The following is an 18,593-nucleotide window of genomic DNA, read 5'->3' as shown; positions in this document are numbered from 1 at the left end:
CAAATGAATTACTTTGATATGACCGCAGAGGCATATCGCATATTGTATGAATAGTAGATATTTATTGTATTTTGTGTTTCGTGGAGATAGTCATGCCTATTAACTTAGGGAGAATAGGAACTGATTTACTAACTATGTGTATATTATTGTTCTGCCATCGTATTTTTTGTTCGCTATCGACTTTAATAGCCCACTTGGATCAACAACGATAAACTTATAATCACTCATCATCGCACTTCTGTTACTAAGAATAATATCTACCATCCTACTTCAACTACTGCTGCTGATGTTGTTATGTATCATGTTATGAAATCTAACCTCACATAATCTTCCTTTTATTTTTTTTTCCTATTAGTATTCACAAATTAAATAAGAAGTATGGGAATTTTATACAAAACTGAGATTCATCATAAAAGATATCTATCGAAGACGTTGATAACCAAGAAAACTATCAGAAGTCTTTATTTTCATGTTCTTTTCCTTTTGTATCTGCTACTTGTATTACTATTAGTTTGTTAATAATATAATATCAATCATATTCTAAATTCTGGTTATTTTCTATTAAGATTATTGTTAATAATTTGTTAATAATGTATCATGCTGCCCTCTGGATGATGGCTCCAGTATGTCGTCTTTAAGTCCCAATCCAACGTGTCACACTCGATATCAACGAATCCGGAATGAAATAATCTACAGATGCGTGTTCTTACGATCCCAGTCAAATAGAAGTTTTCCGTTGCGCAATACTACTTATTTCGAAAGACAGGAGCTACATAGTGTGTTGAACAGTGCTATTACAGTAAGTTTGGCGACATCCATCTCAGGATTTTGGTAACGAGTGGAAAAATAGGAGATTGGGAAGTACGCTATAAGGAAGATAATACGTTTGATGACAAAATATGGAAGAAGGATTTTAGGTGGTGATGGGATGTGTGACCGTCAAGCTAGTGATTAGTGTATTAATGGAAACTCGACATAAAGTTCACCGTAAAGACGTTGATAAGGTGAAAACCAAAAACATTAATAGTGATGAGAAATTTGGATGTTGTGATGATATAGTGATAACTATGGACGGTAATACCACAATGAATGCTAAGTCGGTTGAATGTGAAATGTGTAAACTATCTTTTCATTTTAAGTGTTTGAATTTACCGGAAGATCAACAGGAGTTTTTAGGTAAGAGAGAATTACCCTGGAAGTGTGATTCGTGTGATAAGAAAACAATCAATGAGAATAGCCTAGAGGACGAAACTATGTCGAAGAAACCTTGTAAAGATCATGAAAAAGAAAATGAAAAGAAGAAATTGGAGGAAGATGAAGTGAGTGGGGTAACTGACGTAAATAAATCTAATTTAACTACAGATGATATGTTAAGATTAATACTTACCGAAATGAAATCTGTGAAGAGTGAGATTAAAGACACACGCCAGCAAGTATCGAAAACTGATAATGCGATCGCTGAAGTTAAAATTCATTTGAAGAATGAGTTTGATGCAGTCAGGAGTGAAATGCAACAGATATGTACAAAATTTAGAGAGGAATGTCGGATGGAAACAAAGAAAATCGTTGACTCTTTGAGAGAAGAATTTAAAGTGACTAAAGAAAAGACAGAAAATAACGAACAACGCATATGTGCACTGGAAGAAAACGCAACATCTATCATGAAAGACAATGACGAAATAAAGACTAGTGTAGTGGATCTACAGAATGAGATCACTTTATGCAAACGCAATATGGATACTAATACCCTGTACATCACGAAGTTAGAAGATGAAATGACAACTCGAATAACTGTCTTAGAGGAGAAGGTAGTCGAATTACATCAGATAGATACTAAAGCTAGACAATTGACAAATATAACCGGACATGGAGAAGGAAATAAGGAGCTGCTAAATTTAACACCAGCCGAAAACTCGGAGCATAAACAACTAAATATAAGGAATATACAAAATACCGAACGATCAGACAGGCAAACGATAGAAAGTGCGAACAGAATGCCTAGTAATATTAGCTTCAGAGATTTACGGGATTTCCCAAGGTTTAATGGCCAGAATAATAATAACGGCTATGCCAAAAATTTCCTCGATGAATTATTACAGACTATAGAATTATTCTCTCTAACGGACAAAGAAAAACTTGTAGTGGCTCAGCGTTGTCTAACAAAGAACGCAATTGCATGGTTTAAGAATGTGAAATCGGAAATAAAAACTTTTGATGATTTTGTACACCTTTTCAGAAAAAAATATCTAAATCAAAGTTTGGAAAGAGCCCAGAAGCGTCAGTTACAGTGTATACGATATGACAGTACGAAAAATGGTAATCTCGTTGATTTTGTTTGGATGATTGTTAACAACTATAGAAATATTGTAGAAGAGCCGGACGAAGAGGAGTTGATGGAAATTATTCTGAATGCGATTCCGTACCAAGATGCTAAAATACTACGGGCTACTCCTAGTCCGAACTCGGATGATTTAATTACTAGAATCACTCATATGCAAGATGGAAATAGACAAACGATGAATAAATCCTGGGATCGAGATGACAAACCCAAGTCAATTGCGCGAAATCCGAAGGTGAATTTTGTAAAACGTTTGAAAACAGATTCCGCAGTGCAGTCAGAAGATGATGCAAATCCATGTAATCGCCTGGTTCCTAATAGGAGAAACTATAATTATAATAACAATATGAAGTGGAATCAATCATGGAACAATAGACGTGGTAGCACATGGAATCGGAACTGTAGTAGAGGGTACAGTAATCGATATGTCCGGAATAAAAGTACGAATTCTGTAGAAACCATTACAGACCCAACTCCAGAACTTAGTACTATTGTTAATACACTAGTAGCTACGGATAACCGACGAGAAAACTAAATCTGCTATCCGATGACAAGGTCCGTATGTGATAACCAAACTACTTCGAAATTGTGCAGTCTTAAACGCTTTAGATGGAAAGTCTATAAGAACTAACAATTTTCGGAATCTGAAGTTCTATAATTGTACAGAGGAAGAAAGGACCAGATTGATGACTAAATACAAGTCACCTGAAGTATCTTCGAATAATTAACGATAATAACTTGCTGGTGTATTACTGATATTTCATTATTTCTTTTGTTTACATACATGGACTGAGTTCATTGTTAGTATACAATTATAAAATTTTAAACGAAGTTTAAAATTTTAAATTAAACCAGCGGCCGGCTGTAGTGCTCCACTACGTGCGATACAACAGTTAATTCTATGGCTTGATGTGCAATCCACAGTTCATTTTAATGTTATGAAAGTTTGTTGTAAAACAGTTGAGAAATTTATATTGTTTAATTAATTTTATCAGTAGTACCCAGATTATATATCTGTACTTAAGTTAATTTGAAAACATCATTGTAAATAGACCATTAACACTCTTGAAGAAACTTATTCTCGGAAGTGAAAAAAAAAGAAAATATTATTCTGTTATAAATTAAATACGTATTGTAGTTTGGAATTATCAAACTTCAACATAATTTATAAAATTTGTTCAGACAAAGGAGAATTCTATTATTGGAGAAATTCTATCTTCAGTGTGAAGTGAACCAGATAACATTGCCTGAGTAAGAATTAAGTATTTTTTTGTAATAGAAAGATATGACAAACAAAATGATAGCTTAATTTGTTTTAGGCTTGAGGGTCCTATTCCCTCAACACCACCGAAGCCTTCAGATATGATTTAATCTTCATATGAACAAGTCTGTCAAAATTATCAGTACTAAATATGCAATAATAGTTGACAAAATTTCCGTATTTCGATAATTATTGCAGTATGTATTTTGAAATGATGGTAAGTTTTCTGATTATCATTAAATACATCTTTCTTTTACCTGGATTTTTTTGCGATGTATATCAGGTCAAGAATATTGGATGTGCTGCGGTGATTCATGGGTATCGAAGCGAATATATATCTATCGAGGAATTTCATAGTTATTCTCCAGATTTTAAGGCTATCTAGATAGAACACAAATATGTCTTCTTCGAATTTTAAAAATGTATTAAAGGTGAAGTTAAATATTACATAGTAAATATGAAATACAAATGAATTACTTTGATATGACCGCAGAGGCATATCGCATATTGTATGAATAGTAGATATTTATTGTATTTTGTGTTTCGTGGAGATAGTCATGCCTATTAACTTAGGGAGAATAGGAACTGATTTACTAACTATGTGTATATTATTGTTCTGCCATCGTATTTTTTGTTCGCTATCGACTTTAATAGCCCACTTGGATCAACAACGATAAACTTATAATCACTCATCATCGCACTTCTGTTACTAAGAATAATATCTACCATCCTACTTCAACTACTGCTGCTGATGTTGTTATGTATCATGTTATGAAATCTAACCTCACATAATCTTCCTTTTATTTTTTTTTCCTATTAGTATTCACAAATTAAATAAGAAGTATGGGAATTTTATACAAAACTGAGATTCATCATAAAAGATATCTATCGAAGACGTTGATAACCAAGAAAACTATCAGAAGTCTTTATTTTCATGTTCTTTTCCTTTTGTATCTGCTACTTGTATTACTATTAGTTTGTTAATAATATAATATCAATCATATTCTAAATTCTGGTTATTTTCTATTAAGATTATTGTTAATAATTTGTTAATAATGTATCATGCTGCCCTCTGGATGATGGCTCCAGTATGTCGTCTTTAAGTCCCAATCCAACGTGTCACACTCGATATCAACGAATCCGGAATGAAATAATCTACAGATGCGTGTTCTTACGATCCCAGTCAAATAGAAGTTTTCCGTTGCGCAATACTACTTATTTCGAAAGACAGGAGCTACATAGTGTGTTGAACAGTGCTATTACAAGTGGACCAAAAGTAGGTATACAGACGAGCATCGATCAAGTATGACATTTTAATTTATGAAGATAATAAATTTATTTACTTTGGTTTGTTCCAAGTTTAAGGTATAGGTGAAAATAAATTAAGAATAAATAAGGAAGAAACTAACTCAATATCTGTATGGATAACAATAAGCAAATGATATAAAATGTCATGACCGATCACTGCGGGACGTATACCTACTTTTGGGCCACTCTGTACAGTTTTTATTTTAAAATTTTCCACAACGTACTCTTTCAGAGATGATAAAAAATAATTTAAGGTGGGCACTACCCATTCTAACCCCTCACTGGCTACGGGCCTGCCTCCCCCATTCTGAAAATTATGGTCATTCATTTTACAATATTAATAACCACACATTATGTACTTAAACAGGTTCTTACTTTGTGCGAGCAAATTACAAACCAATTTATCTGATACTACAGTATTTCACTAGATTTAAATTCAAATAAAGATTTGAAAACAAAATCAATACACACTTACTTTTGAAAGTAATAGAAGCTTCAGTTACAAATAATAGAAAAGACAAATTACACATTGTTAAATTTTCCGTGTCCTTTCCATCAATTTTTAACGTAGGTTGCTTTTTGAGTTTTAACCTCTTTCTTAATGGCTGATAGAAGCACAAAAGTGATCACGATTCCAATAATCTAAAAGTAGAAAAGGAAATAGAAAGATAAAGTAAAGTAGTTTACACACACACATATATGTATATCCTTTTCTAGAATAGTCTACAGAATTGAAGAAATAGGTCTGAATGGAAAATGAACAAAGTCAGCAACCTTTGAAATCTTCCTATTCTTTTTATACAAGTTTCGTGATACCAATGTTTACACTTTTTGCATAATAGACAATGCATACCGATGACGCATCATTGGATTTAAGTGATTTCATGTGCTTTTCTCGTTATTCAAGAAAGAAAAAAAGGAATAAAGCTTGATAGATCTACAACTGTGAGAGATGGAAAACTTAAGGAAAGTAAGAATCTATTGATTGCTTAGTAAGCATTGAGTTCTAATTCTTAATATCGAATCCCGTATGCATTACTTGAGTCTTAAAAGTTAATCCCTTATTATGAAATTACCAGAGGCAAGGAGTGGTTGATCCACTTTCAAAAATGTTAAGCATATTTTTCTCTAGAAATCATAAGACATACATGAAACTTTATAAAAATATTTCGATTTTGATGCACTATTACAGTTTTTCATCACTCTTGTCATTGAAATCGGTAAAATAAAAAATTTGAAGGTTAAGTTATACCGAATTGAAGAGTGCAATGCACTTGTAGAAACTCATTTATGATAAATCAAATCGCAATTCATGGATCTGAGGCAAAATAGGTACTCAAGGAAAAGGTGACGGCAGGTGGTAGCAGTGCGAGTACAATCTTGGAAACTTCCAAATATGTTATGCACAATGTTGTGAACAAGGAGAACTCATATTAATAACTCTAGAACTATGCATCGAAGAATGGAAAGAATTAGTTGGGTCAAGCAGAAAACAAATGAGAAGGTGTTAGAAATGGTGAGGGAGACCAGAACACTTTTAGATATTGTAAAACTTTGTGTAGTTTTGTCTCATGTATAAGGAAGAGTTAGAGTTGTTAATAAAAAGAGCGTCCGGAATCGACTCCCACTACCAGTATTTTTTATTATAAAAAGTTTCTCTATAAAAATATTTTTACAAAATACTATACAAATTGATTTCTCTATATCAGGGTGAGTATAGGTGGTCTTTGACCGTAAGGTCGCAGACAGGATCTCCAACAGAGCCCCGTAGTAGGCTAAGAGGAGTGGAATTAGGGAACCAATGCTCCGTAGCAAGCAGAGGCGGGTTAAGTCGCCAACAGAGCCCCGTAGCAGGCTAAGCGGCTGAGGTTAGGATTCCCAGACAGAGCCCCGTAGCAGGCTAAGCCAGGAGATAGGATAGGCGTAGTCCCGTAGCAGACTAGAGGCCTAGGATTAGGTTACTCCAAGAGTCCCGTAGCAGACTAAAGGAGGGTCACCAGAGAACTGGTACTGAGCTGGGTTCTTCTGCCCAATTTATAGCGTCCCTTGGGTGGCGGTGGCGCTGCTGCTTCAATTTCGTCTTCTGCTCCGTGGGAGGGGCTAAACGTCGTCTGCAGGTGATTGCAGATCCCCCTGGTGGAAGTTCCTCTTGATGAAGCACGAGGTGGTGTTTATAAACACTTGATGTGTGGATTTGTTTGTAAACAACTTCACATGGGATATTACAATATTATTAAGAAGATAAAGAGAAACTGGTTGGAACATTGCATAAGAAGAAATTGTATCATGAGGGCCGTCCTAGAAGGGTATGGAGGAGGGAAAAAGGAAGGGGGCAAAGGAGACTAGAATTAATGGACGATATAAAAATAGAAAGATCATACGTGAAGACGAAGAGGTTAGTGGAAGACCGTGGAGCATGGAAGCTTTTCAGCTGAGGCAAGTAACCTGCCAATAAGGGCAGAATACCTACAGACGTGTTCAAATTATTAGACTCACGCTCGAAAAATGCAAAATTGATGTAGGAGTCCTAATTTCAGAGTTCTAGAACATTTAATTTAATGCTTAAACCACCAATATAGGATCCTTTATTTGTTTACTGTACAGTTGAAGTGATGATATCACCGTTGAACAGCAGATGATATTAGTGAAAGGGGGAGGGGAAATTCTGAAAGTGGTATTTCAGTTGTAGATAGCTGTTGTGGTTTCTATCAACAAGTTACAGTCTGAAGTGTTGTGGTTGCTGTCGTGAGAAGTTAACGACATTCAAAGCGTTTAACAGTTCGAATGGGCCAGTTTAAAATGATCGTGACTTGTTTCGTGAATCAATCTTTAATTCTATGAAGTCCTGTAATCGCAGCATAATGGAAAAAGGAAAAGGACCTTTCACCGCGTAAAATGGAAGTTAACAAAATACTGTTATGGTACTTGGGTTTAGTTCTTGGTAACGCTACAGTACATTATATTTTAAAAGTAATTTATCTTTATTTTATTTACATAATCACTTGTGTTTATTAAATTCTATTACTCGACAAAGTTTAGAAAGAAATTGTGTCATAAGAATTATTGACATTGTTCATGAATTATAGTCTTTGCTAGGAAACCAGATACTGTAAACCAGTAATATTATGTTAAAAGAATTTACATAATGAGACCATTATATAACTGTTAGATAACTACTATTAAATCAGCATTTTCATTCCAGAATTGTATCAGCAAATGTTTGTAATGTTGTAAGAATCTTTGTATTCATCTTTTCCACAAATTTCTTAGATTGACAAAATTTAAATTATCCCTAAAATTGTGTCTTGAAACTTTAAGGATTTTTGGTCAACAGAATGTTCTTTCTCAACTGAGTTTTCTCAAGAGTTTCCACGTGCTAGCTGAGACCACTGTTGTTTCGAAGTTCTTCTGAAAATCTGCAATCTCATGTTTCCGGCCACATAAAATTGTTTCCTGGGAAATGGAAGTAGTAGTAGAATCCGGGAATCAGTAGAGCGCAGACGAGCACCGCAACGAATTAGTAAATGTAAAGAGCCGTGAACCGTAGGCAGACGAACATATCATGTTTCCGATACAGTACTACCTACGAAGTAAAGAGAAGAATAACTTACTTAAGTACGAAAAGCGTTAGAAGTTTCGTGAACGATTCTTGCTATAAAGTGTTTCGATTGTCAAGTTTGATACTTCCAAGGACGTTTTATAACAACCGAAACGGAACTTAAGAGAAGGACTCTTGACAACATGGATCCAACAATACTCAAAGTATGACATTTTATTTGGCCAAATTTCCTTTCTTTTATCCTACACAATCTTTCAGATATTTAAACACGTTCAATCTAAGAACACACAATTCTATGTCCAATAAATTGATCTGACATGAACGTAAAGCTTCTTTCTAAATTAAATATCAACCTCGTTGATCACTATTCGAATTAGTTTTAGTTTTCATTATAAAGAATTATGCCTAACTTTTAGGGGCATGCTCATAAGAGAAATTTCAGATATTTCTCTAAGTTTGGCCTGGTTTTCTCTTTTTAGCTACAATCCCCACATTCAATTTGAACTAAAGTAGACCAGGCTAACAATACTTCCTGTGGAAATAAGATATACTAGGCAATACATTGCTAGTAGAGTTGGGATAGCACAAAAATCTGTGAGTAGAACCTCTGTTGAAATGAACAATAGCCAAAATAGGGTTGGGAAGTGTGGGCGAAAACCAAAGCTATAACTAAGAGGTATCAGAAAACTAAAAAAGATTGGCTCTGGGAAACAGAAGTGCAACTTCTAATAGACTTAAGCATCAAAATGGCTGAGTATGGCGCAGACATTTGGCCTGAAATTGTTAGAAGGACTCTTTGTGCCGAGGGAATAAAAGCACACGGTCATGGAAGAAAACAAAAATTAGAGTCTAGTCCAATCATTGCAAAGAAACGCCTCCAATGGGCACCAAGCCTAGAATATTGGACTGCTGACGATTGGAGAATAGTGTGTTTCAGTGATGAATCATGTGTCTTCGTGTCTGATGAATGTTTACAATATGTGCGACGTCGACCTGTTAGGAATTCAAGTTGGAATGTCTTTAAAAACCCTTAAGCATCCTACTTCAGTCATGGTCTGGGGTGTGATCTCTGTCTTCGGGCCTGCAAGACTGTGTATAGTAGAGAGGACAATGAAGCACGACCAATACCTACAATTTATTCAAGAAGAACTGCTTTCCCAGACTACAGTCTGGTTTGATGAGTACAATTCATCTTTATGCATGATGAACTCCCATGCTACCGGGCCAAAGCTGTGACAAAATTCTTCTAGGACAACGAAATCAGTGTTCTTCCGTGGCCAGGCACTAGTCCTGATATGAACCCGATTGAAAACTTTTGGAGCTTCATGAAAGAAATGCTAGAAAAGAAGCACATTAGGACCAAACTTCAATTGATCAAGGAGATTAACAATTTGTGGTATTACGATGCTGAATTGAAAGCAAAATGTGCTAAACTCGTACATACGATGCCACAAAGGATAAAAAACTTAATAAAGAATAAGGAATTTCATAAGAAATATTAATCTTTGTATGAGAAATAATTTTCTTGTAAGTGTTCCATTTCATTTTTTGTTTCCAATTTGGATATACACACTGTATAGTAATTATATTTGAATATCATGTACGCATTTGTTTTATTGATATTGAAAAGCATATGCCACACCCACTAGAAATTAGGACAAAGTTACAAAGTAGTAATTTGGACAACGTTCAAACGTATTTTCTCACATAATATTGTAAGAACAGTAAAAATATTCAGAAACTGAATGTTGAGTCTAATAATTTGAACACGTTTGTATGACGATGGTGATGTTTATACAACAAACGATATTACAAGTAATTATTCGGGCAGATTGCTGGTCACACTGAAGCTGAATCTTTATGTTTTATGGTAACCGTGTTCAGTGTAGAGTTTGGCGTTGCTGAAAGATGACTGTTCCCGGATTCCTGTTGATTGCACAAGTGATCGATAGAGTTTAGATTCGGCGAACTAATAGCCCAGAGTAGAAGGCTTATACCGAATATACATTGCATTGTCATAGCAGTATGAGAATGATCATAATCCTGCTGGAAGTTAGTCCACAAAATATTCAGATAGGGTTGAAGGACATAGGCATAGATAGCGTTGCTTGCCAGACGAGAATTCTGGTTTCGTTCTTGTAAATTTTGTAGAAGTTTCATCTCGCCTCAGTTCTTGGAAAGCTTTCCTCTTTTCGCTTTGTAAGCTCAAGTAAAAACTTTATGACCTGATTCCGAGTCCTTCCTTTTCACGAAAGATCTACGAAGAGTTTAACAGTTGAACAATATTTATTATTGGATTATATATTTTATACTGCGTAACTATTTGCGTATCTTTAAACGTTGATAAATGCTTTTCATTGTGTGCATACAATCACTTTGTCTACTTATACTTTCTATACAATGAATCGTGTAACACTAAAACAATATGTGAGAAATAAGATTTTAGTGAATTAGCATTATCCACAAAACTCGAGAAATTTTTCTTCTCATCTAGAGAATGAGTTGAGAATTGTCATATTTCCTGTCTTGTCTCGAAATTGAAAATGTACTCTCGTCTCCTTTTCCTGAGGAGATGGAATATTTCTCTTCCGTTTCTTGGGCAAACATAACTAAAGGCTTAGCTTGTGTTTTGTTTATGACTTAAGACTAATATATATTGTTTGGGGTTAAAATCAGTAGATGGGAAAGTTTGAGTTTACCTTGTCTTGAAAATAAACACGTAACAAATATTTTTCTAGAAATCATCAAATGAAACTTACGTAAAATTAATTGATATTTAAGCATTATATTATAAATTTGCTCTTGAGCGTTGAAAATATTTTCCCTGTTTGACATTAAAATTTGTGGAGAACAAGGAGCACTTCACCACCTCCTCCTAAAAATCTTTAAAGAAAAATTGCGTACAAGTTCTGGAACTTTAGTGGAACAAAATGTGCTTTTGTTTTTGAATTAACAGGTTATATAGCCAGAATGGAAGAAATTAGGAACGGATTCAAGATTTTAACTAAAAATCCAATAGGAAAACGACCACTAGGAAGACAGAGGCGTAGATGAGAGGACAATATTAAGATGGATCTAGAAGAAAGAGGAATACAAAATAGAAACTGGATCCTAGATAGAAGTCAGTGGAGAGCTTTTGCGAACGCGGCATTGGACCTCTGGGTTTCTTCGGCCATAGAGAGAGGTTTTGACTTAACGCATATTCTTATTGTTAGGGTTAAAAGTAGTCGAAGCCAGGGTGGCAAATTCACTCCTTCATGGAAAAAGATTCAACTGTAACTATGCTACAAATTATAATATTTGCATAATACATGTCGTAGCTTTCCTACAGGATTCCTAATATAGGCTATTGCTTGGAGTTGATATCAATCAAGGAGAAGGGGATCAATAAACACCTAGCTTTAGAAATATGCTTCTTTGTAGTTTTTTAAAAAATAAATCCGATTTTCCTAAAAATATCGTCAGTTTCCTTGAAGACTTAATACTGTAATATTCTGTAGGCAGAGCCAAATGAGGTGCAAGGGAATCTTTTAAACCATTCACCCTTTTATTACAAAAATGTCATATAATTTTTGTACAAAGTTTCTATAAATCTTTCTCAATTTTTTTAAATATTCCAAATAGATGCTTTCAGTATGGGCTATGGATAATATCTATCAACATAAGATTTTACCTCAGATAGAAAGAAAATTTGTCTTATGCCACAGCGGCGTCAGACGGGATAGGTAATACTCCGTAAATCATAGCACTCTCGGGAGCAGGTATTTAAGTTGTACACTCCGTAGCTCATAATAGTCTCGGGAGTAGGTATTGAAGAATAAGCCTCCGCAGCCCATGGCGGACTCGGGAGAAAGTATTAAAAATTTATATACTCCGTAGCCTATAGAAGTTATTGTAGGTGAACGATCAGCACTGGCACTGGTGATTCCTTGCCTCTATGGCTCATTCTTCTAGCCGTGGCTTTGGAGGGGGAACCTGTGGAGGGATTGTTGGCTTTCTCCCGTGTTCTCTTGGTTTCTTCCTGAAAATGTAGTTTACTTCAATCGTTTACTGCTATTTGTTTAGAAATCTTGAGAACACGTGTTTATTGCAAAAATATGTGGCTTATAGTACGTGTGGGTGTACAGATCCTTGCAATATTTTCTGTTATTATTATCCGTTGATTTTATTCTTTGCGGGTAAAATGTTCAAAACTTCTCATAGGCCAGTTGATCTAAAATGGAGTCCATGGTGCCTATGGTATTCTGTAATTATAGTGACTTTCTCCTTCATAGAATTGTTGTAATTATTTCCCTCTTCAACAAACTAAAAGTCCATTTAGGCAGCCTTCCACCTCTTCCGAATTTCACCAAAATACTCTTAAATGCTTATGCAACGTTTGTGCAGTTTTATGAAGCCAAAATTGGTATTTGTGCAGAAAGCAATTTCAAGGTGCAGAAGCTTGGTAGTCTGGTGTGAAGTTAGTACTCTAAATTTTCGGTCTCCATATCTTCGTAACTATGTTCATCCCAAAATTGAAGTTCACTAGTCCACCCAGGTCATAGGGTATGCTATCTGGCTCATGTATGATCTTGGCTATGCCGGACACTTGGGGGCTTGTGTGAAATTTACCATCAAACTTTCGGCTCCCTTATGTCGGTAACTACATTTCCCCAAAAGCTGAAACTGACCAGCCCATCTAGTGTCGCTGGCCCAGACACATGGGGGGCTATTTCTTAAGCACAAACGGAGGGATTCTGTGAAAACAATAGCATATGAATATCTTCCAATTTGCGGTTAATGAGTGATTACTTTAAGTTAATAATAACGATATGTCCTGCAATGTTAGAAGACAAGCGAGTTCCAGGTTCCTTTTTTCTCTTTCCTATTTTCAATTAAGCTATAGTGTATCGAAATTTCAGATCTATCAGACTGTCTTGGTCACTATACTGTGAATATTTACACCAAAAGTATTACACTTACCTCAATGATAATGAAGCTAATGGCAACTGCTCCTATAACGACTCTGTTCTTTTCAAAGAACCTTTTCAATGCTGGGAAGCACCCTATGTGGTAGAAGGCTCTTGGATTGTAGATTGTGCAACTAGGTTCTCCTGGTCTGCAACAAGACGCTGGAATGTTAATAGAGGGCGGCCGAATCCATTCGTTAGCGGTCATCACTCCACAGCATTCCATCTAAATTGATAGAAGTAACGTTTTATTATTACTGGTTTTCTTTCTATGGTACTTTGCACAGTCTACTACTAAAAGAAAATATCTGATTATATACTAGCTGAATATACCCATTTTTTGCATGAGGGCATATATTTGGAAGTGAACGCCTGTGGGAGTACCACCATTCATTTCAGCGACCGCGAAAACTGTGGATTTGACACTAATATCGGTCATTTTCTACTACTTTTACATTTTTATTACAAAAACTAGCTGAATATACCCATTCTTCGCATGGGGGCTGTACAGTGAAACCTGTCTATGTTGGCCACCATCGGTCGCCAACTTAGACAGGTAGCCAACATACAGAAAATAAGTGTGATTTGTGTATTTTTAGAATAGGATTTCTAGTGTTACTTAATTGTAAAATTTTAATAAGCAGTGACACAACAGCTACTTATAAATAAATATAGAGTAATCATAAAAATATAAAGACTAGAAAATATTACTATAGTATGCGAGAGCGCCGATTTCTCTGTAAATTTCGGGGGGGGGGCATTCAGATGCAGAAGGTACAGTATATATATGAAGATATTAAGACAAATTGCACTCAAATTATACCAAATATTGTATACTCATAAATAAAATAGGGGCCACATGAGCTTTGGGGGCCCCCTGGGTCCCCCCAGGATCGGCGCTCTTGATAGTATGTTTATTATATATGCATACCTTTCTCTTCCTGAAAACTATCTGGTACATTAGATTATTCGGATTGAAACCACAATAAAACAAACAACCATGAAATAGAAGTGTATGTACGCAGTTTACTGAAATTGATATTATAGCACACTGAGTTATTCAGATTGAAAACAAGAATAGCTAAGTTATAAATTGAGAAATTCATATGCAATTTATATGACTTCTTTTCAGTTGTTACTGAATGGTGGTTTATTCTAGACATATTTGCTTTATTCTTTTTGCCAGATATGCATATTCTAATATTATAGTTAACTACCTCTTGTTAATGAGCTAGAAGTGTTTCCTTCGGAGCAAAAGATGTTTTGAGAAAATCTTGCGGGAATTCATATCTCAAAACCTCCGCTACCTTTTGGCATGCAGTCAGGTGCCAATAAATGACAATTGACCTTTAACCTTGAGAATTTTCCGGAATTAGTAAAGCTTCCCACTGATGAAAGGAGTCGATATAGCTAATAGTTTTACCAAAACAGACAGGGTAAACAAATACGTACAACCATTTCCTGAATTCCTGTACGTGTTTTTCTTATCACATCTTCCTTCACCACCCTTTTATGAGGGTAGTGTTCTGGCCATTGACCTCCAAGAACAAATCGTGCGAATCTATGCTTCTGTGTGTCCAGTCACAAATACAGAACATCTGCCTCTCATATGGGAATTCGAAGGAGTTAAGAAAAATAACAAAACTGTGTTTTTCGTGGCCAAGATACGCAGGTAAATCTATCATTATCATCACAGGGTAAACATTGCTTTAGTGTGGCCAACTTCCAAGATAGACAGGTGGCCAACATATAGAGTAGTAAGTAACGAATGTCTTATGAGAAAATGCAGGTTCAAGACGGACTAGGCCAAGATAAGCAGGTGGCCAACTTAGAGAGGTGGCCAAGTTGACAGGTTTCACTGTATTTGGAAGTCAACACCTGTGGGAGTATCACCATTCATTTCAGCGACCGCGAAAACTATGGATTTGACACTAATATCGGTCACTTTTTGCAACTGTTAAATGTCTCGGCAAACGCCCCCGTGAGACCCCCTGGTTCGAAATTTGACAAAATCGCTTCGCCTTGGTCTGGACCTGGACCAAGGTATCCGTGACCAAAGTTCGGTAACTCTCAGTCAACATATCTGGTCCCGGTAAACGCCCTTCCTGAGAACTCCTCGGTCAAAATTTAAAAAAAAAAAAAAAAAAAAACGCTTCGTCTTGATTTGGTGCCTGGACTAAGGTACAACTGACCAAATTTTGGTAACTCTCGGTCCACTCGTCCGGTCCCCAGGCCGCACACAGACAAACAAACACACAAACAAACTCTTTATTTCATTTATATTAGATTAAATGTGCGTATAAAACATACTTAATATTAGTTTTCTAAGATTGAGCCCTTTCTTTGCTAATACAAAGTCCCCAATTAACTTTTGCTGAAAGTTGCAACTATTGGATACTCAACATCAGAGATGATTTCAGAAGGTTTTTCCCATTCAGAAGGAGGTTTCAGAAGGAGAAATTTTAATAAACAGATGATCAAAGTAGTATTGCAAAAATATTGGTAACCCAGGGTGAGTCCGATCAGAGATGTGCCTGAGAGGAAATTTTCTTCCCTGAACTACCCCCCAAAACATCACTGCCACAACATAACAACACTCAAGACAATGCACTTCTAGCTGAAATTGGTTATTACAGTAATTTCCACCTGAGTTCTTGTAATGGACAGATTGAATGGTAAGCAGTACGCAGGGCTGTTTCGGAATCTGCCATGCACAAATGTTTAGTGAATTGTTCTGTTCACAGTACCAACAGAAAGAAAATTTTGTTCTCCTAGCTGGCGATGTGTTGTCTGTCGCTTTTCAGAAATGCTACCCGTAGAATGTTCATGAGAACAACTCCATTTGGCTCTCAGGCACTTTAAATGTGATTGTTTTTCTCTGATGTACGGCCATCTTCAATCCGTTCTCGCCATTCAAATGTTTTACTAAAACTAACAGTTTCATATGTGCTTGAAATATTTAAATATCATTTGGTTCCATGCCTTCATTTGCAAGAAACTTTTTATTAACACCCTGCACCATATTTGCACTTAAGAAAAATTGCTCGCCATCTTGTTTAACAAATGACTCGCAGTGCTCCGCCACTTTAGTTCTTCATGCTGTAATAGGTTTTCTGTGTTACAAGTATGACTAACCCTATGCATATTTACAGCCACCAGCAAAAGTATCTCCCCCCTAAGTGCTCTAATTCCATTACTTGGAGTTCAGATAATTTTCAGTTGTTAGAATGCGTGAACAGATGCAACCCAACATATACGTAACTTTCCTCGGCACATACAACAGTTAGTAGCACTGACAGGGGGCATTGCCCAATCAAACAATGTCCAGTCGATAGAGGAGTGAAGAAAAGGGAGAAATCCAAAGTTTTACGGGCCGACACCCAGAAACATAGGAGATACAGAGAACAGAAGGATTTGGAATCATGTGAAGATAGCAATGAAAAAGATACACTGACACAGAAAGAACTTCAAAATGATTAAATTAATCAAAATGACATTTACACAACAGTGTAGGAAGCAAACATTGTACTCACAGCCATGCTTAATAAGAGCATATCCAATGCAGTGTTGCCAACTGAGCACAAAATGAAGTTTTAATAAATGCCACGGAACACAAATTATAACATATGGCAAATCTAATTATGAGTAGAACCATACCTGTGAAATCTTGATGTACGGACGAAGCTCAGTGTCGAAATATTTTCGCCAAAGGAAAATGTCAGAATAGTACCAAAACACAGCACATAAGCTGATTTTTCACTTAAGCAAAACTGCTTCGACACGGTGCTTCGTTCCTTTTTTTGTACTTCAGTGATTATACTCTTGTTTGTAGTCTCATATTTTAGTTTTAACTTGTTCGAATCGTGTACTGTATGTCTTCTTCTACATCCAAGATTCATATAGGTATTCATATAGACCTATCCTCAATCGTTGGCAATACTGCATTAGATACACAGGTATGGTTCACAGGTTTGGTTCTACTCATAATTAAATTTGCTAGATGTTATAATTTGTGTTCCGTGCCATTTAATAAAACTTCATTTTGTGCTCAGTTGGCAGTACTGCATTACATATGATGTTATTGAGCATGCCTGTGAGCACAATGTTTGCTGTTTGCTATGTAAATGTTATTTTGATTACTTTAATCATTTTGAAGTTCTTTCTGTGTCAGTGTATCTTCTGCATTGCTATCTTCACATGATTTCAGATTCTTCTTTCCTCTGTATCTCCTGTGTTTCTGGGTGTCGGCCCGTAAAACTTTGGATTTCTCACTTTTCTTCACTCCTCTATTGATTGGGTATTGTTTGATTGGGCAATACTACTATCAATATAAGATGTTCCCTTGTGAGTCAGATATTTATATAAGGATAATTGTGAGTAGATGACGCACGAAACAGTTCTCCATTCTAAGATGAATCTCTATGGTTCGGAGTGTGTTGTCCAATGAACACCATATATTATTCTCAATATTGCTGTGGACGTACTGTATTATTTCGTTATATATTGCATGTTTAGATAAATAAAGATACTGACCACGCATGAATAAGAAAATGCTTAACAATAGATAAAAATATCAAATCTGGAGCAACTGCGGGAAATAAGTTTGTAAATCATTGTCTCCATTGACAGAACTTCTCCAACTCTCCTCATTTCAATATATTTTTCTTTCTGGAGAGGAGGTCTTGCTCCTCACACTGAGTATGCGTTGAAATTGAAATTGAAACATTTTTAAAAGTTTGATGCTGTAGGGGATTTGAACCTGGGTCAACGGAATAGAAGTGCAATGCGCTAACCTTTTACATACCGCGCCACTTCACCTTCAGCCCAAACTATTAGCTAGTTAAATAGTTTCATATAAGACTATGCAGAAGATACTAATGCTCGTATAAGGAGACGTTCCTTATGTGAGTGTCACAATGACTTACTCTAGATTTCCTTGTTTAACAAAAACAAGTTATATAGATGTTATTCAATGAGGAAAATATCACGAAACGTTCTTCATGTTAAGGCTACGTCATTATTTTCAGCAATGGTTCCGATTTGTATTACAATTCTTCTTTACCTTAACTTCCAATTTCCAAAGAAGAAAAGACGGTAGAAATTATTTTCATATTCTTTGAATTCTATCAACACGTGTAGAAATAGTGTTCTATGTTTACCTAACATAACTACTAGTTT

General features: G+C 35.7%; 1 protein-coding gene across 2 annotated transcripts in view; it reads right to left on the bottom strand.

Moving 5' to 3' along the window:
• LOC145674910 (23 kDa integral membrane protein-like) overlaps positions 1-18,593 on the bottom strand; it is a 42,259-nt gene that overhangs the window by 6,494 nt on the left and 17,172 nt on the right. The window contains exons 4-5 of one of the 2 annotated variants that reach the window (XR_014129064.1): positions 13,429-13,641; positions 5,383-5,549 (exon numbers count right to left, since the gene is read on the bottom strand). Coding sequence is in view for 1 of the 2 variants with exons in the window: in XM_081745170.1 (XP_081601296.1) it covers positions 13,429-13,641 (213 nt within the window). In the remaining variant the exon portion in view is untranslated. The remainder of the gene's footprint in view (positions 1-5,382; positions 5,550-13,428; positions 13,642-18,593) is intronic. The other variant, XM_081745170.1, reaches the window with a different exon arrangement.

The sequence above is a fragment of the Thermobia domestica genome, chromosome 18 (genome assembly GCF_964235325.1).
Source record: "Thermobia domestica chromosome 18, izTheDome1.hap1.1, whole genome shotgun sequence".
Lineage (NCBI taxonomy): Eukaryota > Metazoa > Arthropoda > Insecta > Zygentoma > Lepismatidae > Thermobia > Thermobia domestica.
The sequence above is the reverse complement of the archived record's forward strand: the minus strand, read 5'-3'. Positions and strand labels throughout refer to the sequence as shown.